Genomic DNA, 19,280 nt, shown 5'->3' on the forward strand with positions numbered 1-19,280 from the left:
GTATAAGTCATTCTAACGTAGGAATATTATTTATTTATTTTATTTGTACAAACAGTGTTATCAATGCATTTATTCAGTTAGTTCATAAATCATTGTTGCTCAATCGTCTATCAAAATGGCGCGTTGGGTATTCGTAGCTTTAATTATCGTTGGTGTTTTGAAAGTGTCTTCGTCCGACAGTCTTTACCATGAAAATTTATATGAAAGTGTATTGGACAATGTGACTTGCCAGCGGCATTTAGAGGAAATGGAGTATTTCCAATGTAAGTGCCTACTTTTATAATTCATTAGCAACTACAAATTCAACACTTATCTATCGCAATTTAGGACGACAAGGTTGTAAGTTGGCCATACGGCTTACGACAGATCTAAGACAGTTCACTAGTGACATCATGACTTTTCCAAAAAAGTTTTATTTACCTACCTCTACATAGGTAAATAATAGTTATGTAGGTAAGTATTAGGTACCTAAATCTTTTGAAACGACCTTAAATCGAGTGATTTTGTGTGCATAACGCCAAGACGATAATATGGATTGGAGCATTTAAATCTTAATTAAGTGGAGTCCAAACGAGACAATTTTTCGCCAATCTGATGAAATTGTCCGATCGAATCAGGCCGTGCGGACGCAAACGCCAATTTGATTCCCCGATCAAATCAGCAGGTGCGGACACAAAAATACCAATTTTCGAAGTTAGTATCTATGGAATGCAAATTGGTGATTAAATTGTGTACGTGTAGGCTCTAGATGAGATTGGCGCCAATTATTTTCCTGATCAAATCGGTCAATTTGCCCTGCTCGTCTGGACTATACTTTATTTTATTCCAGTTTTTGATGCCAGCGGGAGGATCCCCCAAAGCATCATGCTTGGTGGTCAAAGTAGTCTTGGTAACTACCGTCAATGTCTGTCAATTGCCCAGCAAGTTCCAAACGACACGATTATCGGGAAATACTGCATGATCAGAGTATCCTTACAGCAGAGCAGCTTTAACCCTCCGGCTTTAAATCCTGAGGATAATCTAGGACTAAACGGAACCCTTTTTGAGCTGATCAAGATGAGCGAGAACGACACTGAAGTTCAGAATGGATTTCGTCTTAAAAGGGCTATCGGGGTCATGATGGGACAAGAAAATTTCAGGTATAAATAGAGTGACTTATTAATTTAATCGTATTTAACTTTCGTTAACTCTGGACCGGGATAAGTGGCGTACTCGAAGAGAGGCCTATGCTCAGCAGTGGGCGATGAAAGGCTGATATGATGATGATGATGAAGGCATACTAACATTAAGCTGAATATTAAGGTTTAACTCACGTACCTACCTATTTTTAGTTTTAGGCACGTATTTAATGCTTGTAAATGGGGACCTAGGCTCTCCGAAACATGTCACGCGAGTGACTAAAAATACGTGAGATAAACCGTATAATTATCTTAATGCTTGACGTAATAATTAGTTGGTGACGATTTTAATGCCAGTTTTTGGGATAACATCAGCTTTGGACAAAATCAATGGCCTCAAAGTCCAAGGCCAATTGGAATCGGAAGAAAGCACCTATGAAACTTAGAATGCATGTTTCATACATTTTCTTACGCTAAGTATTTCATTCACCGGAATGATTGGTTAAGTTAGTCGGACCTTCTTAACAGCAATAAATTTCCATATTCCCTCTTTGATACATCCTCTGCTACGAGTAGGTATGCGCGACTTTTATATTTTCCAGAAATATGCCAACCTCTCAAAACAGCTTGCAAGTAACGGTAGCGGTCTGCTTACCAAGAAGTTGTACAACAAATCAGGCGTTTGGGCAGTACGCAGACATGCTGAACGTGTCTTACAGTGACCTTTACTGCCGACTGCCTGGTGATAAGATTTTCTCGACAACGGATTATATTGCAGTGTAAGAAAACTACTTTTACTTTTTAACCTAAAACCTAAAGGGTCATAGGAGCACTTATTATTACGTAATAACATAATACTGTTGTGACGGATACAACTGCGAAATTCATTAGTCTCGTAGTAAAAGATCCTCAGTATGATCTACATAATATATGTTTTGCTATGGCTAAGGGTTGAAAAAACATCCTGTATATCTTGTAAGGAGGAGTTCTGCTTTTAATTTTGGCTACGGATCTCCAAGATTAATTATAGTTAAAAAAATTACATTTAATTTTGCAGTTTACACTGTTTTTACACTGTTCAGTTAAAAATCATCTAAATAAGTTTTTTGTTTTCAGGATTACAATAGTGATTTTAGGGACGCTTACTGCGTTAAGTACTACTTACGATTTATACAACGTGTTATTACTTAAAAAAGGTAATAGGTACTTAATATCTATTTTTTATACCGACTTTAAAATTCCAAAACCTTATATAAGGTTCTCAATTTGGTCATACCTATGTAGGTACTGATATAATGTGACTCATCTGATATAAGTAGTAAGTACCTTCTGTATTTATAAAAAAGCGGCCAAGTGCGAGTCGGACTCGCCTATGAAGGGTTCCGTATTTAGGGGATTTTTACGTATTAAAAAAAAACACTTACTAGATTTCGTTCAAACCAATTTTCGGTGGAAGTTTGCATGGTAATGTACATCATATATTTTTTTTAGTTTTATCATTCTCTTATTTTAAAAGTTACAGGGGGGGGGGGGACACACATTTTACCACTTTGGAAGTGTCTCTCGCGCAAACTATTCAGATTAGAAAAAAATGATATTAGAAACCTCAATATCATTTTTGAAGACCTATATCCATAGATTACCCCACACGTATGGGTTTGATGAAAAAAAATTTTTTGAGTTTCAGTTCTAAGTATGGGGAACCCCCAAAATTTATTGTTTTTTTTCTATGTTTGTATGAGAATCTTAATGCGGTTCACAGAATACATCTACTTACCAAGTTTCAACAGTATAGTTCTTATAGTTTCGGAAAAAAGTGGCTGTGACATACGGACGGACAGACAGACGGACAGACGGACAGACGGACAGACAGACAGACAGACAGACATGACGAATCCATAAGGGTTCCGTTTTTTGCCATTTGGCTACGGAACCCTAAAAAGGATTTTGTATTATTCCGTCTTGAATATCACCCTAATATTTTTCTAATAAGTGAGTGTAGTACCCTGTATTCCGGTAAATTTAGGTACCAGTATATGATACTGTCCAATGGTCGTCAACAAAGAGGATATAACCACTACGTTTTAGTCGTCAACTTCATAAGCAATTGCAGTGACAAACCACTACTTGGAATCAGGCTGTCAAATATTTTTACGTTTACCTTTTAGGGTTCCGTACCAAAGAGATAATAAAAAGGAACCCTTATGGTGCACTCTGTTTGTACGGAACCCTCGGTGTGCGAGTTAAACAAACTCACACTTTAATAACCGGGTTTTTATATTCCCACAGCCCCTGCTGAAACAGATAAGCTTCTAACCAGCTTCTCAGTATTCACCAACACCCGTCGCTTATTCACTTTCTCTAAGACCCCTGGGTCCATCGATTGCTTGGATGGACTGCGCTCTCTTTCAATCCTCTGGGTTGTCATCGGACACTCATTTTCAAATACGTTCAATGGATTCACTATCAACTTCGTGGACGCTTTTGTGGTTAGTATAATGGCCTTATTTGTAGGTATCACTTTCTTATAATTTTATTGTAAAGTAAAATCGGCTTGCGTTATTAAAATATGAATAAAAGTAGTTTGACGATTCTTAAATTGTTCTATGTAAGCAAAAAGCGCCATCTTGTTTCGAGTAGCTGCACTAACCTTTATAAAGTTAATATTGCAATTGAATAAAAAACTACGTGCCCTATTATTATGTAATGATAAATAAATAATAAAATCTGGAGGACAATCTCTAGCAATATTGAGGTCGTCTGTGACTTAGGAAGATTAGGGTTTATGAATTCCAGCTCCAGTAGATCAAAATATGGAATTTTGTTCAACATCCAAGCTGTATTAAATTTTTATTACTTTCTTATTTTTTAGTGGGCCTTCAGTTTAAAGGCAACGTGGCTAGTATCTGCAGTGCTATCTGTGGATACTTTTTTCATGATGAGCGGTCTCTTAGTTGTCTACACTACTGTAAAGAAAATGACGCCAAGTAAGTTAAAAATGCAACTCAAGTAAAAATTTAAATGATCATGCTTAATTTGACTCATTTAATTTAAGTGAAACCATAAAAACGTATGTTTTTTCCTGAATACTAATTAATTTGTATTCAAATTGATCACTAGATGGCTCTGTCACAAGCACAAACTAGCTAACGCTTGGTAGTTGTAGAAACAACACTTTATTGAATGGTATTGATAATGTCACAGTCAGTCAGACACTTTCGCATTTATTAAAACTAGCTTTTGCCCGCAACTGAGTTTGCGATATTTTTGAAATCCCTATCCGATCAATCAAAGGTCTGAAGGGATTTTCAAATTAGAGGTAAAAATTAGGTTCGATACAAGCGTATTACATTACATATTTATTAAATTGATTAGGCTGCTCGTTTCACTCGTTTGCCGCCTATACATAAAAAAATATCACTGAAGATGGCAAAAGGGGGCATTTTTATTTAGATTTAGTTTTTTGATTTACTACTAGAAAAGAAAATAGTTTTAGGTATAACTAAACTTAGTTCTTTTCTCAAACAAATTATGATTAGTTTTCTTGTTGTATTTGACGTGATAACGTCTTATAAATCGATGAACACCGGTAGCATACACGAAAAAGTGTCACGTTGTGGACAGATCTCCATGGTAACGTGCAATTTTTCATCAATGTTTTCTTATGTATGACGTTATCATTATCACGCAAAATTATCGTCAGCAAACCGACTTTGACAGACAACCATATTTTTTTATTTATTTAAATTGTTAAACTATTGTGTTTACTTACAATAAAGAAAACTGCATGTAGGTACTTGTATTATTAATATTGGCATGATCATTAAAAATTGATCTTGTAATGTACAGTCGCCGTCAAATATATCGGAGCGGCCGATGTGCTATGAAAGCGCCTTAACTCCAATGTAGGTACTTAATTAGCACTGGCGGTACACCGAGAAATTCAGTAAAATGCTGCAAATGATGTTCAAGGTCTGAAAATCAGTACGATTGATCTTTAGGACATTTGAAACAATTTGACCCGAAGCACCAACAAATAAAAAAAAACGAGAGGAGTTATGACGTCATCTTTTTTTTGTATGGAATAAAAAAAAATTATTTAGAAACCTATCGTGTGTGGTATTAAACGAAAGGGCTTTCTGAGCCGATTCCAAAAATATATCACATTACTACATTTTAAGCATTTTTTTTATTAGAATAAAAATAATTTTCAAAACACACCAAGTTTGGGCTTCTCGAGGTACAATACCGTTCAATATTTTTTTGTAAAATATACCTTAAATTATACCTAATATCCTCATATCTAACCTAATAAAGCAATTATGAAAATATTTACATTTAGTATTTTTTTTTAATTTTTCAATTTTACAAAGTGTGATCTATGAATCTCTCAATTAAATATTTAAAAAGAAAGTATATAATTAATATATAACGGTTTTTTCAGAATGTCGCTTATATCTCGGAATATATAAGTCGTAGTAAAAATTGTCTATGTAAGAATTAACTGAAAAAACTCACCTTTAACGCTCCCCTAGGGTTTGCAAGATTCGTCAATTTTTCGGATCCGGATATTTCGGATATTAAAATTTGACGGATCCGGATATCCGGATAATACGGATCTGTATAAAGAAAGGTGACGAAATTTACAACTTACATACAACGAACAGCTAGTAAAATGTAAAATGTTCATATTTTAGTTAATTATAATTATTATTATTGTCTCAAAACAATATACATAAGTATAATAAGATATTCAGTGTAGTCTTAATTAGGTATTCCTATTAATAATATTAATGCATTTTTCTTTTAGGAGGCCGTAGTCGATTTGTAACCGAAAACGCCAAAAATGAAGTAATTAAAGCAAATTTATTTCTATATAAGTATCTGCTCCGAATTCTTAATTCTAAAGGTGCCTAAAAACACCGCTTTAACTTCGGCGTTTTTTCTTAAATTTGCCATTATAAGCTCACAAAATAGAAAACGGAGAAAAAGTTACATTTACTTATGTACTTTTATTATTTTATACCAGTGTGGTGTGCTATAATTATACTATTAAAAAACGTACTTACTTTACCTTGGTAAAATAGCTATACCTTCAGTCGTTAGATTGAGAAAAATGGCTTAGAAAAAGTATCTAACTCATTTATTCAGTCCCCATTACAACAATCTTCCATTATAGGCAGATTATAGGTATATATAAAACTTATATAAATCCAGTTAATTACTGCAAAATAATGTAAAATTATTACAAAAGTTTCGCGAAATTAAGAAATTTGGGCTACAGCTTCTTAATAACGAGAAAAAATATTCAATATTACTTACTCAGTTAGCAGCACATCAAGTACATGTTATTTATGTTAACAGAAGACTGGGAACCGACACGATAACACAAAAAAGTCACTGATAACAACACGCACAAGCACTAATGATGTTCCAGGTAGACGACCCAAAGGCGACTGAGCGAAAACCTGATAACAATTACTTTAAAACATACAAATAATTACCCTTATTCCAGTTAGGAGGCATGCAGGTAGCTCGTTTTCTTTTTTCGTTTATCGCGTAACAATAACGCGACCAATGCAATATTTAACGGACCCGTGAGATCCGAAATATCCGGATCCTATGAGACGTTGGATCCGGATCTTAGATTTGACGGATATCCGGATATTTCGGATATCCGGATCTCAAACCCTACGCTCCCCCCTTTCCCCGAGTTCTCCACCCCACACTCATCAGAACTTTTTCTTACTTAAAGCTTAGATATTACCAAAGGATCATGTAAACCAAGTTTCAATACTCTTATTTTACCCGAATGACATTATACTCGTATTGAGTAATTCGGAGGGGTATTATTACACTTTCTAAAATTGAAAAATTAAAAAAAAAAATACTAAATGTAAATATTTTCAAGATTGCTTTATTAGGATTAGATATGAGGATATTAGGTATAATTTGAGGTATATTTTATAAAATATATTGAACGGTATTGTATCTGGAGAAGCCCAAACTTGGTGTGTTTTGAAAATTCTATTTATTATAATTAAAAAAAAAATGACTAAAATGGAGTAATGTGATATAATTTTGGAGGAATCGGCTCAGAAAGCCCTTTCGTTTAATACCACACACGATAGGTTTCTAAAGGGTCAATTTCTGAACACGATTTTTTTTCTGTCCGTGATGAAAATCGTGGGTTAGCATCAGATAGTACTTACCATTTTTTTTTTACATAAAGAAGTCACACTTTCACACCGAGTTCCATATGAATTCACTGATTAATTGGTTTTTAGAGTACACTTAAAAATACCTAAAGGCTCAAATTACTGCTCCCGTGCCCTGTCCGGAATCTACTTTTGAGCATAATGAAAAATCCTACGAAAAATTCTACATTAGTATCACTAATTTAGTGTCAAATACTTAAACTAGATGATATTTACTATCACTGAGCACATACACTATTAACTTCATTGTGGTAAATAACTCGTGATCGATGTTTAAATTTTGTCCGAGCGCGCGAGTACAATTTCGTCGGCAAAACTCACAGGGCTCTGACAGCCGACGTCTGTATTTGAACCGCCTCGTGTCCCGCCTCACCTGTACTGGCAGTATTCGGCTGTCTTTCAAAGCAAACGGATGTACGTCAAGCCGTGGCGTGTTTGAGCAAATCGCGTAAGTATTTCGGAATCCGGGTGGGCGACAATTTTTTTCTAATTTCGATGCCCCTTATAAATTTTATTTTCCACATAGCTTTTCAATAACAATTGTCATATTTAGGAGCCCTTTATGTATCTTTATGTAAGCGATAACATAACAGTTTGGTCAAACACGATTTAAATTTTTGGCGAATTTTTTTATTACGAATTCTAATTTCCGTGCCCTAATTCCCATAGCAAATTTACCTAAAACAGCTGATTAAGTGGCACGGGAATTAGAAAGTATTACATTTATTGTCAACAAATCTTTTATTGGGGGCACTTTAAGTTAATTGGCAATGTTTACGTCATATTATTATTACATTTATGTATATTGGCATTGAATATATATTATATGTAATAATAATATGACGTATATCTTTCTATTTTGCATTTAAGGAAATCTTAAAGAATGCACAAAAATTTGTGAACGGTTTTTTACACACAAAACAAATTACAGTGTTTAAAATAATGTATTTCAATTACAAAATATACCTTTATTTATTTTTTTGTTTAGCATTTAGTTTTAACGTTAACGAATATCCTTTCATATAAACTTATAGGGTCATTGCGCTAGTTTTCGTCCAGCTCTAGTTTACGTCCACTTGACGAAATTTGAATATATACCTACATTCCTGCACAAATTTGGACTGATTTCAATCCTTATGTCTAAGGCGTCTAAGCAATATATCTTTCTACATATAACAATGATATTTTGCAAAAAGGAAGCGCTGGTGGCCTAGCGGTAAGAGCGTGCGACTTGCAATCCGGAGGTCGCGAGTTCGAACCCCGGCTCGAACCAATGAGTTTTTCGGAACTATGTACGAAATATCATTTGATATTTACCAGTCGCTTTTCGGTGAAGGAAAACATCGTGAGGAAACCGGACTAATTCCAATTACGGCCCTAGTTTACCCTCTGGGTTGGAAGGTCAGATGGCAGTCGCTATCGTAAAAACTAGTGCCAACGCCAATTACTGGGATTAGTTTCCAAGCGGACCCCAGGCTCCCATGAGCCGTAGCAAAATGCCGGGACAACGCGAGGAAGATGAAGATTTCGCAAAAAGTAGTAAATTAAAAATGAAATATATATTTGATAATCCGTCAAGTCGTCGAAAACTATTGCATGGACGGAAACTACTGCAATGACCCTATCCCCTAGATTTAAACGAAAAGTTCCACGCAGAAGTTGACCTAATATAGATCCAGTATCCAGCCAATGAAAATTGTATCTCGGCTGGATCGGAGGTTCGCGGTCGGCTCACAGCTTGTGCGAGAGATTAGACATTTTAGGATTATAGAATTGAATAAAATGTATTTATAGAAATGTATTTTGAAGCTTGAAGTATTTGAAATACAAAATACTAAATACATGTGAGTGCAGTATTTGAAATACCAAATACAAAATACTTTTGAGGTAGTATTTGAAATACAAATACAAAATACTAATTTGTATTTCAAATACGTATTTCAAATACATGTAATTGAAATACTGCCCAACCCTGTCTATATGATTACTTATGATATCTAGGTTAGACGGATATTAAGATAAAAATTTGCAAACCAAAAAGTGCGTGACGGCTCCAGTGTCGCCCTTTCATAAAACCAAACCTTCTATAACTGAAACAGTTACCCAACAGTTTCGTACAATTTCAGTGTCACTACTGAAAAACATCCACCTGTTCTACCTCCACCGCCTGTTGCGCATGTTCCCGTTGCTGGCTGCAGTGGTGCTGTACCAGGCCTCGCTGTTCCAGCACAGCGCGGACGGCCCCGGCTGGTCTACGCTGACCACCACCATACAGAACTGCCGTCATTGGTGGTGGTCTACTCTACTGCATGTGCAGAACTATGTCAACATCACTGAGATCGTGAGTGAAAACATCAAGTTCTACATAGTTCTGCTGGGAAAATTCCCGTTGTTGGTTCCAGTAGACTTTAGAGTCACATTTGAGCGTTACCTACTTTTATTGGTTGGAAGCTTTTTTTCTGATGATTGAGAGGTTTTTAAATTTCGAAATGGAGTCGGTAGACGGTAGTACTGTATTGTAGTTATTTCAATTACATAACAATTATAGTACACTGGTGCCATTATGAGTCTTCGCGGTATGATGATACATGTTAATTGTCTTCCAGTGCCTCGGCCACACTTGGTACCTCTCTGTGGACACGCAGCTTCACCTATTGTCACCACTGGTGCTGTTCTGGGTATTACGTGGCCGTCGCTCCGCCTGGATTGGACTGACCTCTGGTCTCGTGGCCTCCATCATCTGCACCACCACTTACACTTATATTAAGAGCTATCCGGGAGTGTCTTTGTTGGGGTAAATAATTTAAGTACCTACTGAATGCTGTTCAGGTAACAACTTAAGTATTGAATGTACTAGAATTAACAAGAAATATGGCTGTGTCGGTTCCGTCCTGGTAGAACGTGGAAGCCAGAATGAATGAATGATTCATTGTATGAGTGATTGAGATCCGAATTGTATTTGAATCATATTATTTAGTTTAATCATAATATATATTTCCTTTTACTATGTAGGTAGTCATCAATCAATGAATACAAAAACCATTTCTTTAGGATGGGGTTGGACATAAGTTTAATTGTGGATTACTTCAAACACTACTACGTGAACACATTGACGAGATCGCCGCCCTTCGTCGTGGGCATGGTGTTTGGTTATCTGCTTCACATTTGGCGAGAACGTCCGAGGAGGTTACCTAAGGTATTTTACAAAAGCATTATTCATTTAACACGTTTTATATCTTGACTGTTAGCATGTCCAATTGTGACGTACCTACCATGAAGCCAAATTTGTAGCACTAGTGTAGAAAGATTCTAGCAGTTTAAAAAAAGTTGAATCGATAGAAATTCGAAATAATTTACACAAATGTGACTGACTGGCTAATACCTATTGCATGTCTACTGAATTTATTGTGATGAGTCACGTAATATATACACCGTGTTTTTTTTTATTTCCGTTAATTTCAAGGGTGCATTCCTGAGCTTAAATCAAGTAACTTTCTCAAAGACACCGATATTCTAATTAACTCCATTTCGGAGATAATCAATAATTTATATTTTTCCTATAAGGCCTCTACAAGCGTGTACACTTGCCTTAGGGCCGGTTTACATATTGATTAGTGTTTAGAATGAGTTCATACATCATTTGCTACTAAAGTTAGGTACAATCTCGGTCGATCGATTTTCGAAATGACATTGATATGTCACAGATTTCAATTGTTTTGTTGAGTTAAATGTAACGCCCGTGTTACAACAACGCTGTATGCTACATTTAATTAGTTTTTAAACTTAATTTTTTTTTGTAAAAAAGGCAAAAAAAAAATTGTTTTGAAAATTAACTATGCCATTTAGTTCACTTAAACGTACTTAACCATACCCCGAAGTTAACGGAATTCAATAAAAACACCGTGTATAAGTCATGGGAAATTGATTAATTAATAAGTGTCGATTAATTAATTTTAGTTGGTAAACATTGATTACTTAATCATTTGTCAATTATTTAAATGTTATTTTTTTACTTACTTTTATTTCTGGCTATACTTATCCGAGGCTTTGAGGGTCTATCTTGCAAAGGTTAGTTACAATAGTTACTAATTAATTTACTACTATTAAGTGACCTTTATTCGCCTAGCCTAACTCTGTATTTTTCAGTGGCTAGTAGCAGCTGGTTGGGTGGGCGCACTGGCGCTTGGCTCTGGGATGGTGTACTGCAACAACCCGGACGCCAAGTTTACCCAGTTCTGGACAAATTTCCTGAACTCGTTCATGAGGGGGCTCTGGGCGATGGCAGTGGGCTGGGTCGTGTTTGCGTGTGCTGCAGGATATGGAGGTTACACACATACATTATACGTATTTATTTAATATATGATCTAAGAGACCGACCGACCGTAATACTCTCTGTGAAAAAGCCCGTACATATAGGGTAAAGGCACCAGTAGTCAGCCTTATAACGACTTTTTTAAGTTTGAACGCTCGGCATTTCTACAGGATTAGTCGGATAATTAAACAAATGACATGGTTAGATCAATTGTTTATCATAGTTTTAAAACAAAATATTTAAAAAAATAACAATCATCTTTATAATATCTCTAATTAAGTTTAAACAAAAAGTGGCACTTTTCTCCAGTAGTCAGCCTCCAAAATCCAGTAAGCAGCCTCTGTGTACCCAGTACTCAGCCTATATAAACTATTCACAATAATTAGATCAAAATCACTAATATTTATATCAAAATCAACCATTTTATAATATTTATTTTTTCTTTATAATTTTTATTATCGTTATTGTAGTTAGTTGTAGTTTTTAATTTTTTGCATATATCAAAATCAACGATGTTATAATATCTATTTTTTATTTATAATTTTAGTTATTGTTATTGTAGTTAGTTGTAGTTTTTAATTTTAGTTTATATTTTTTTTGCATATATGTATTACTTAATAAAAAAAAATCTTATACAATTCTTATGACACGAAATTTGTTGGCCATAGGTACTTAATTAACTAACACTATTCTTGCAAACTAAGAATCGAAATATTTATTTTCTAATAATAAATCCGTCAAAAATTAACGAGGTACATCAGGTAATATATAATTATGTTCCTAGTAGGTATTCGATAAAAAATAATGAATCGAGTCTATGCAGATCTAATTATCATTAATAAACAAGTCATATACCGACCAGGAAAAATCAAAATGATAGTTATGTATAGTTAACGTCAAAAATATGTATACACCTTTGAACCTTATTTCAATGAGATAGGGTTTAAAAATGTGGACATCTTTTTGGCGGCGACGTACCAAGCAAGGTCAATGGCTGAGTACTGGATCCGCGAAACCCAGTGCTCAGCCGCATTAAAACGTTATTTCAAATGCGGCTGACTACTGGGTTTTACTTTAAATTGACTAGGGCATGCCTAACTAAATTTGAAAATGTAAATTTAACGGTCCTAACGGTCGCATTAGCTCGAAAATAATAAAATTAACGAATAACCCAAAGGTCAGCCGTGGGGGGCTGGGCACTGGATTCTTTGGAAAAAAGTGTTATCCAGTGGCCAGCCCCCTCAATTTATAAGTGAAATATTGATATTTTCACTCAAATATAATGCAATTTAATAGATAAACTAATAAATAAACCAATCATTAACAAAAACAATTACTTTTAATATTAAAACATAGTTTTTCTTGTCTGTTAAAAGAACACCACTTGCAGTAAAAAATATGGCGGACATGACACTATTGCACTCGTCGACAAACAGCACCTGTATGAACGAGTATATTTCTTCCCCCCGTTCCCTCACCGCACCTGTCGTGTGACGTATTAACCAATAAGGAATCAAAGCTCCTATTTGAGTACTCGCGATTTCTTTAAACGAATATACCAGATATTTATGACCAATAAACGACTCAAAAGGCTGACTACTGGTACCTGGCTGGCCACTGGTGCTGTTACCCTAGTCAGAGAAAAATAGTAAACAGCAGTAGGTACTGATAAATTCGCTACTCGATACTAGATGTCGACTATGAAAATAATAGTCTTTTTAGTACCAAAACTGATGTGTATGGAGTGAGCACTCTATGTATTTTTTTCTCTATGATATAGTGCGACATAAAATAGTAGAAATTAAATAAAATGGAATGTTTAAACATTTAACGTCAAAAATGTGACAGTTACGTAGGAAGTGGCGCCCTCAATAATTTTCTACAATTTCTTGTCGGACTATATAACTGTGGTCAAGCAAATCTTGTCAGTAAAAAAAGGCGCGAAATTCAAATTTTCTATGGGACGATATCCCTTCGCGCCTACATTTTTCAAATTTGCCGCCTTTTTCTACTGACAAGATCTGCTTGACCAGCTATATATTTGTTTATTTCACAAATTTCTTTCATAATGCAACTGAATTGCACTGAGATTGTAGCATCATATCGCGGTAAAATATAAAATACATACATTTGCTACGTGTTCTACGCCGTAGTCCGTAGCACTGTTTTTTCCGCTATGTAGCGAAACTTACTTCAAGATCAAATCGTTCAAGAGTATCCTCAGAATCGCGGAAATGTTAAACATGTCGTTATCGTATCTTGGCGATGTCTAAAAGATATCTAATAGATGTCTATTACAACATCCGAATCGGGCCCTTAGACTGTGCGTCATGCGCATTGCAATGGTTAAAAAAACCGGCCAAGTGCGAGTCGGACTCGCGCACGGAGGGTTCCGCACCATCAACAAAAAAAAAACAAGCAAAAAAACGGTCATCCATCCAAGTACTGACCCCGCCCGACGTTGCTTAACTTCGGTCAAAAATCACGTTTGTTGTATGGGAGCCCCACTTAAATCTTTATTTTATTCTGTTTTTAGTATTTGTTGTTATAGCGGCAACAGAAATACATCATCTGTGAAAATTTCAATTGTCTAGCTATCACGGTTCGTGAGATACAGCCTGGTGACAGACGGACGGACGGACGGACGGACGGACGTACGGACAGCGAAGTCTTAGTAATAGGGTCCCGTTTTTACCCTTTGGGTACGGAACCCTAAAAACTTGATACAAAATTGTATTTTCATTTTAATTGCAAATAATTGATGTCATATTAGTATTATTAAAATAAGATTTAGCTAATTTTCGTAGATAGTCGATAATCCTGCGATTTTTATATGCTGCAGCTTTGGAAAATTTGACGCTGACAAAAATGATGTGGGGTTGCCGGTTGTTAGATTCCTTGAGGCCGTTTAGGGAATCTCTAATTAGGATGAATGTGCTTTAGGTTGCCTTAAAATTATTTTTCCCACACCAGCTCGGAAAGGCTTACTTTGCACTTCAAAAACTGATAGCAAAGTTGCATTTTATTCACATGTGAGGCAAAGTAATCAAATGCAAATTTTGAGTTGTTTTCTTATATTTGCTGGTAGAATTGACTTTTAAATGATGATTTTGGATGATATAGTTATTTGTACAACAAGAGATCAAAGTTTGATATTTCTTCGAGTGCTTATTTTGAGTCCCGTGCAAGCGAAAGATTCTATAATAGATTCACGAGCGTAGCGAGTGAATCTAATTTAGAATCTTGAGCGTAGTAAGGGACTCAAAAGCGCACGAGATGTAAATAACTTTGATCTCGTGTAGTACACAACATTTTTCACCTCAGCAGTGAGAACATATTAGAGAACCCGAAAAATGTATTCCTTCTTCATCACTTACCTCTATTCACTCATGTTTTCTTAAGATATACCAACAATTAAATTTTCACCTCAGCAGCTCGAACAAGGGTACTTTGCTACTTAAAAACAGTGAGCAAAATCGCATTTTTTCACTGAGTGAGCAAAATCGCATTTTGCTCATTTTGTCCTTTCAGTGAGCAAAATGCGATTTTGCTCACTGTTTTTAAGTAGCAAAGTACCCTTGTTCGAGCTGCTGAGGTGAAAAATATTTAATAACATTCATTTGGATTTGATTTTGTTTGATATTTTACATTTAATAGGTATTTGCTTCGGGTTGGTGTGGTGAAAAATTTTGTGTTTCACTCGGGGGCAAATTTTGTTTAATTCCATTTTTCGAACCACTCTATGTGCTATACTCGTGCAGCAATAGCAGTGCTATGCTCGTGGTTCAATTTTGGAATCTTTCGCTTGCTCGGGTATCAATATTAGCACGAGCGGTTAAACAACAACTTTGCCCCCTTGTAAAACAAATAACTACTTATTATAGATGATTATACTATTTGTATTTTATTTCAGGACCCATAAACTGGTTTCTCTCCTTAACGATGTGGAAGTTTTTGGCCCGCATATCCTATGCGTTGTATTTGATCCACTATCCGATTCAGTTCATTATAAGAGGGCAAACGGACTTGCCTGCCATGTTCAGCGTAAGGAACTTGGTAAGATGAATCTCTATCGACAACAAGTTATCTGCAACTGTTCTTAATCATCAATAGTTATTTGTTTCACTCGGGGGCAAAGTTGTTGTTTAACCGCTCGTGCTAATATTAAAACCCGAGCAAGCGAAAGATTCCAAAATTAAGCCATGAGCGCAGCGAGTGGTTCGATAAATGGAATCTTGAGCGTTGCGAGGGTATCAAAGCACGAGAGTTAAACAAAATTTGCTCCGAGTGAAACACAAAATTTTTCACCACACCAACCCGAAGACGATGACTGTAAGATATTAAACAAATTCAAACCAAATCAAATCAAAATAAGTGTTATTAAATATTTATCATTTAAAAGTCAATTCTAACAACAGCAAACATAAGAAAACAAATTAAAAATTTGCATTTGCTTACTTTGCCTCACATGTGAATAAAATGCAACTTTACTATCAGTTTTTGAACAATCAAGAGCGCTTTTACCAGTTGGTGTGGTGAAAAGTTAATATCATCCATACATGTTCCGCAGCTAATCTGTGATGGGCATAACCCCATCGTTTATTGCACCCTGGATTGTTTGAAGTAATATTTGGTAATATAATATCTAATGACATGACATATGTATAAGAACTATAAGATCCATACTATCACTACACCTTATAAAACAAACTCCCCCGCCACGTCTGTCTCAGACATACAGACAGACTGTCTGTATTACATATATATGTACGCGATAAACTCTAAAACTTTTTCATTTATTAATTGATTCTGGAGGAATGGTTGGTCGCTTGTTAATTCTATGCTTAAGAATGGCTTGCGTTTCGCATATGCTCACCAAGAGTATAATCAATGTGCACTTTAAGTACATATCATAAATGATGTTGAACAATCATTGGTTGGGTGCAAATATTCGAACTGGGGAGTCAACTATGTATGTAAGAGCGCAACTCGTACCAAATTCATTTGTTTTGAGGTTAACATTTAATTTATTCGAATTAAAATGGTTCCTTAAAATAGTTATGGGAGTGTATACTGTAGTTTCCTAAATGGCAGTTAATACCATTCTCATTTTTTTCCACTTTTTATTTTTCTCGTAAGCTTCATTTATCAATAGCAATTATAATCATTCTCATATTTACCCATTCTATGTATTTATTAGTAGCTTATTTTCTCGATATGTTTTTGAACCGTTTTCATATTTACCCATTCTATGTATTTATTAGTAGCTTATTTTCTGCCTGACATAACAACAACAAACTATGAAAAACGCTGGGGTGTCCATCAAATCTGGAGTTCGTCGGACGGTTTCTTTTCAAAAAACATTTGCTCCTATTTCTGAGCGGTTTGCCCTTCGGGCATCTGAAGCTACCTAACGAACCTAACCTACCTAGCTATTGATTTAGTGAGACGTCCGTGAAAACATTACACTTTGGGGAAAAAAGCGTAGGTAGGTAAGTAGGTTAGGTTCGTTAGGTAGCTTCAGATGCCCGAAGGGCAAACCGCCCAGAAATAGGAGACCCGCGAAGCGGGGCTCCGTCTATTTAAGGTGGAAAATAATGCGAATGGTTACAAAATATACCGGGAAAATAAGTTTTTCAAAAAAAAATAGAATGGAAAAATATGCGAATGACTAAAGTTGCTATAGGGAAAGGAAGATTACGAGAAAAATATAAAGTGAGAAATAATGCGAATGGTATTAACTGCAATTAGGAAATAACGATTTTCGGAACATACAGTATAATACACTCCTTACTATACTTAGGCCACTTAGGGCGTGAAATCAAATGGATGCAATAAGTACCTATGTATAATTTTGAATTTTCAGTTTTACGCGTTTTACACGGAAATTTCACTGTCATTGACGGTTGCGACTGCGTTGTGCGTGCTAGTAGACGCTCCTTTCTCCACATTACAGAAAATTCTGCTACAAGGTAGGTAACTTTTAACTCTCTGCTAATTTCCTCAATTGTTGATTAAGAACCTGAAAAGTCTCGCTGTGTTCTACATTCCTTAATCCGTAACTCTTTTATTTTAGATTTGGTAATTTAAAACTTCCCAGTAATTAGATACAAGTTTTGACACGATAACGTATGTGACCTTACCCAGTAGGTATTTAAATTGTATTATTAACTACTCTTTTCCAGGAAAATCTAAACCACCACCTTCTAATGGACATCCACCTTCTAAGGGAGTATCTTCATCCACCGAAGTATTAGTAAATAATTAAGGAACAGTTACTCTAATTTTCTAATATACTACCTACGTGAAAAATTGTATGTGTATTTGTACATCTACAAGTACCTATGCCTATAGTAGGTACCTTATACATTTAAATATCTATTTTATAGAGGAGACAAATTTTCACTTTAAAGAGAGAGAAAGTAGTCTATTTAAAGTAAATTAATATGTAGTTTTATTACTTATTTGACCTATTAGTTTTATTACTTATTTGACCTAACGGGTTACACACGATAGCCAGTGCCTCGTGTATTCCACGTAACTGACTTGCGACTTAATGAACGCCAATAATCAATTTATCGAAAGACTTTAGCGCAATAAGTACAATCTACTCAGTTCTCTGTCAATCGGGTTTAAACTCCTTTAGGTTGGTTATCTTTAATTAGATCGTAATTATTCTATTTATTGTTTTGCTAATGCTCGTTTAGCTCAATAGGCTTATTCGATATTTCAAAATCTCAACTTAATCTAGCATTGATATGAACTCGATCGCATCGTACCCCGCTCCCGCTTTTTGATGCGCGCGTGTTTCACAGCGAGGCGTGTCACTTCCTCCCTTCCTCCCTTCGGTCGTGTTTTAATTTATCGCCACTCGTTTCGAATTTCCTCTTTTCCGCACTTGTATCGTAAATAACTAAATTGTCAGAAACTTATTTCTAGTTGGTACCTAATTACCTATATCTAAAAGTTGCGTAACTAGGGTTAGAGTCTTAGGTCTTAGCTAACTATTATATAAATAAAGTACGCATTTATCAGAACCGTCGTGTATCATGCGGGGAATAGTATTTGTGTACGTGATTTTACTTTACGTCAATCAATATTACCAATAATAATTGTTTTCGCTTGAAGTATCTCGAATGATTATGACAGAAACGTTCATTTTATCTAATAGTGCATTTACGCATTCCGATAATGAGGTAGGTGGAGGTAGGTACAATTGCATATTTAGTCGTAGGTATACCTACGATAGATGTTACTCGTATGACGGTTAGGCCGTATCGACATGAACCTAAATATTTACGTTAGCTAAAACTTATAAAATTAAATCGATCATGTTTAAAAAATGAATTGATTTATTAACAGTAGGAACGATTTATTGTTATTGTACCTACACATATACCTAATCAATCTACTTATAATTTAGGGCCGATACAGACGGACTGCAACCCGACTGCAACTTGTATGGGAACTTGCAACGTTACATTAAATACCTATCAACTTTATTTTTCTATCATAGTCACTTACCTAGTGTAAGGCCTGAGTGGACGCTCGAAGCGGAGCGTTCGGCGGGGCGTGCAGCGTGGCGTCGAGCTCCCAAGGGATTTGAGCAGCGTGCACTAAGGCCGCTCCTAT

General features: G+C 35.5%; 1 protein-coding gene across 1 annotated transcript; it reads left to right on the forward strand.

Annotated features, from left to right (window-relative positions):
* Window position 1: 1 nt before the first annotated feature.
* Window positions 2–17,916, forward strand: LOC134649338 (nose resistant to fluoxetine protein 6-like). Its single transcript, XM_063504089.1, has 13 exons — window positions 2–263; window positions 830–1,139; window positions 1,721–1,897; window positions 2,235–2,314; window positions 3,408–3,607; window positions 3,991–4,105; window positions 9,463–9,677; window positions 9,943–10,130; window positions 10,388–10,532; window positions 11,483–11,660; window positions 15,562–15,704; window positions 17,515–17,620; window positions 17,834–17,916. The coding sequence occupies exons 1-13, from the start codon at window positions 116–118 to the stop codon at window positions 17,914–17,916; spliced, it is 2,088 nt and encodes a 695-aa protein (XP_063360159.1). The 5' UTR covers window positions 2–115.
* The last annotated feature ends 1,364 nt before the right edge of the window (window positions 17,917–19,280 follow it).

Source organism: Cydia amplana, chromosome 1 (assembly GCF_948474715.1).
Source record: "Cydia amplana chromosome 1, ilCydAmpl1.1, whole genome shotgun sequence".
NCBI lineage: Eukaryota > Metazoa > Arthropoda > Insecta > Lepidoptera > Tortricidae > Cydia > Cydia amplana.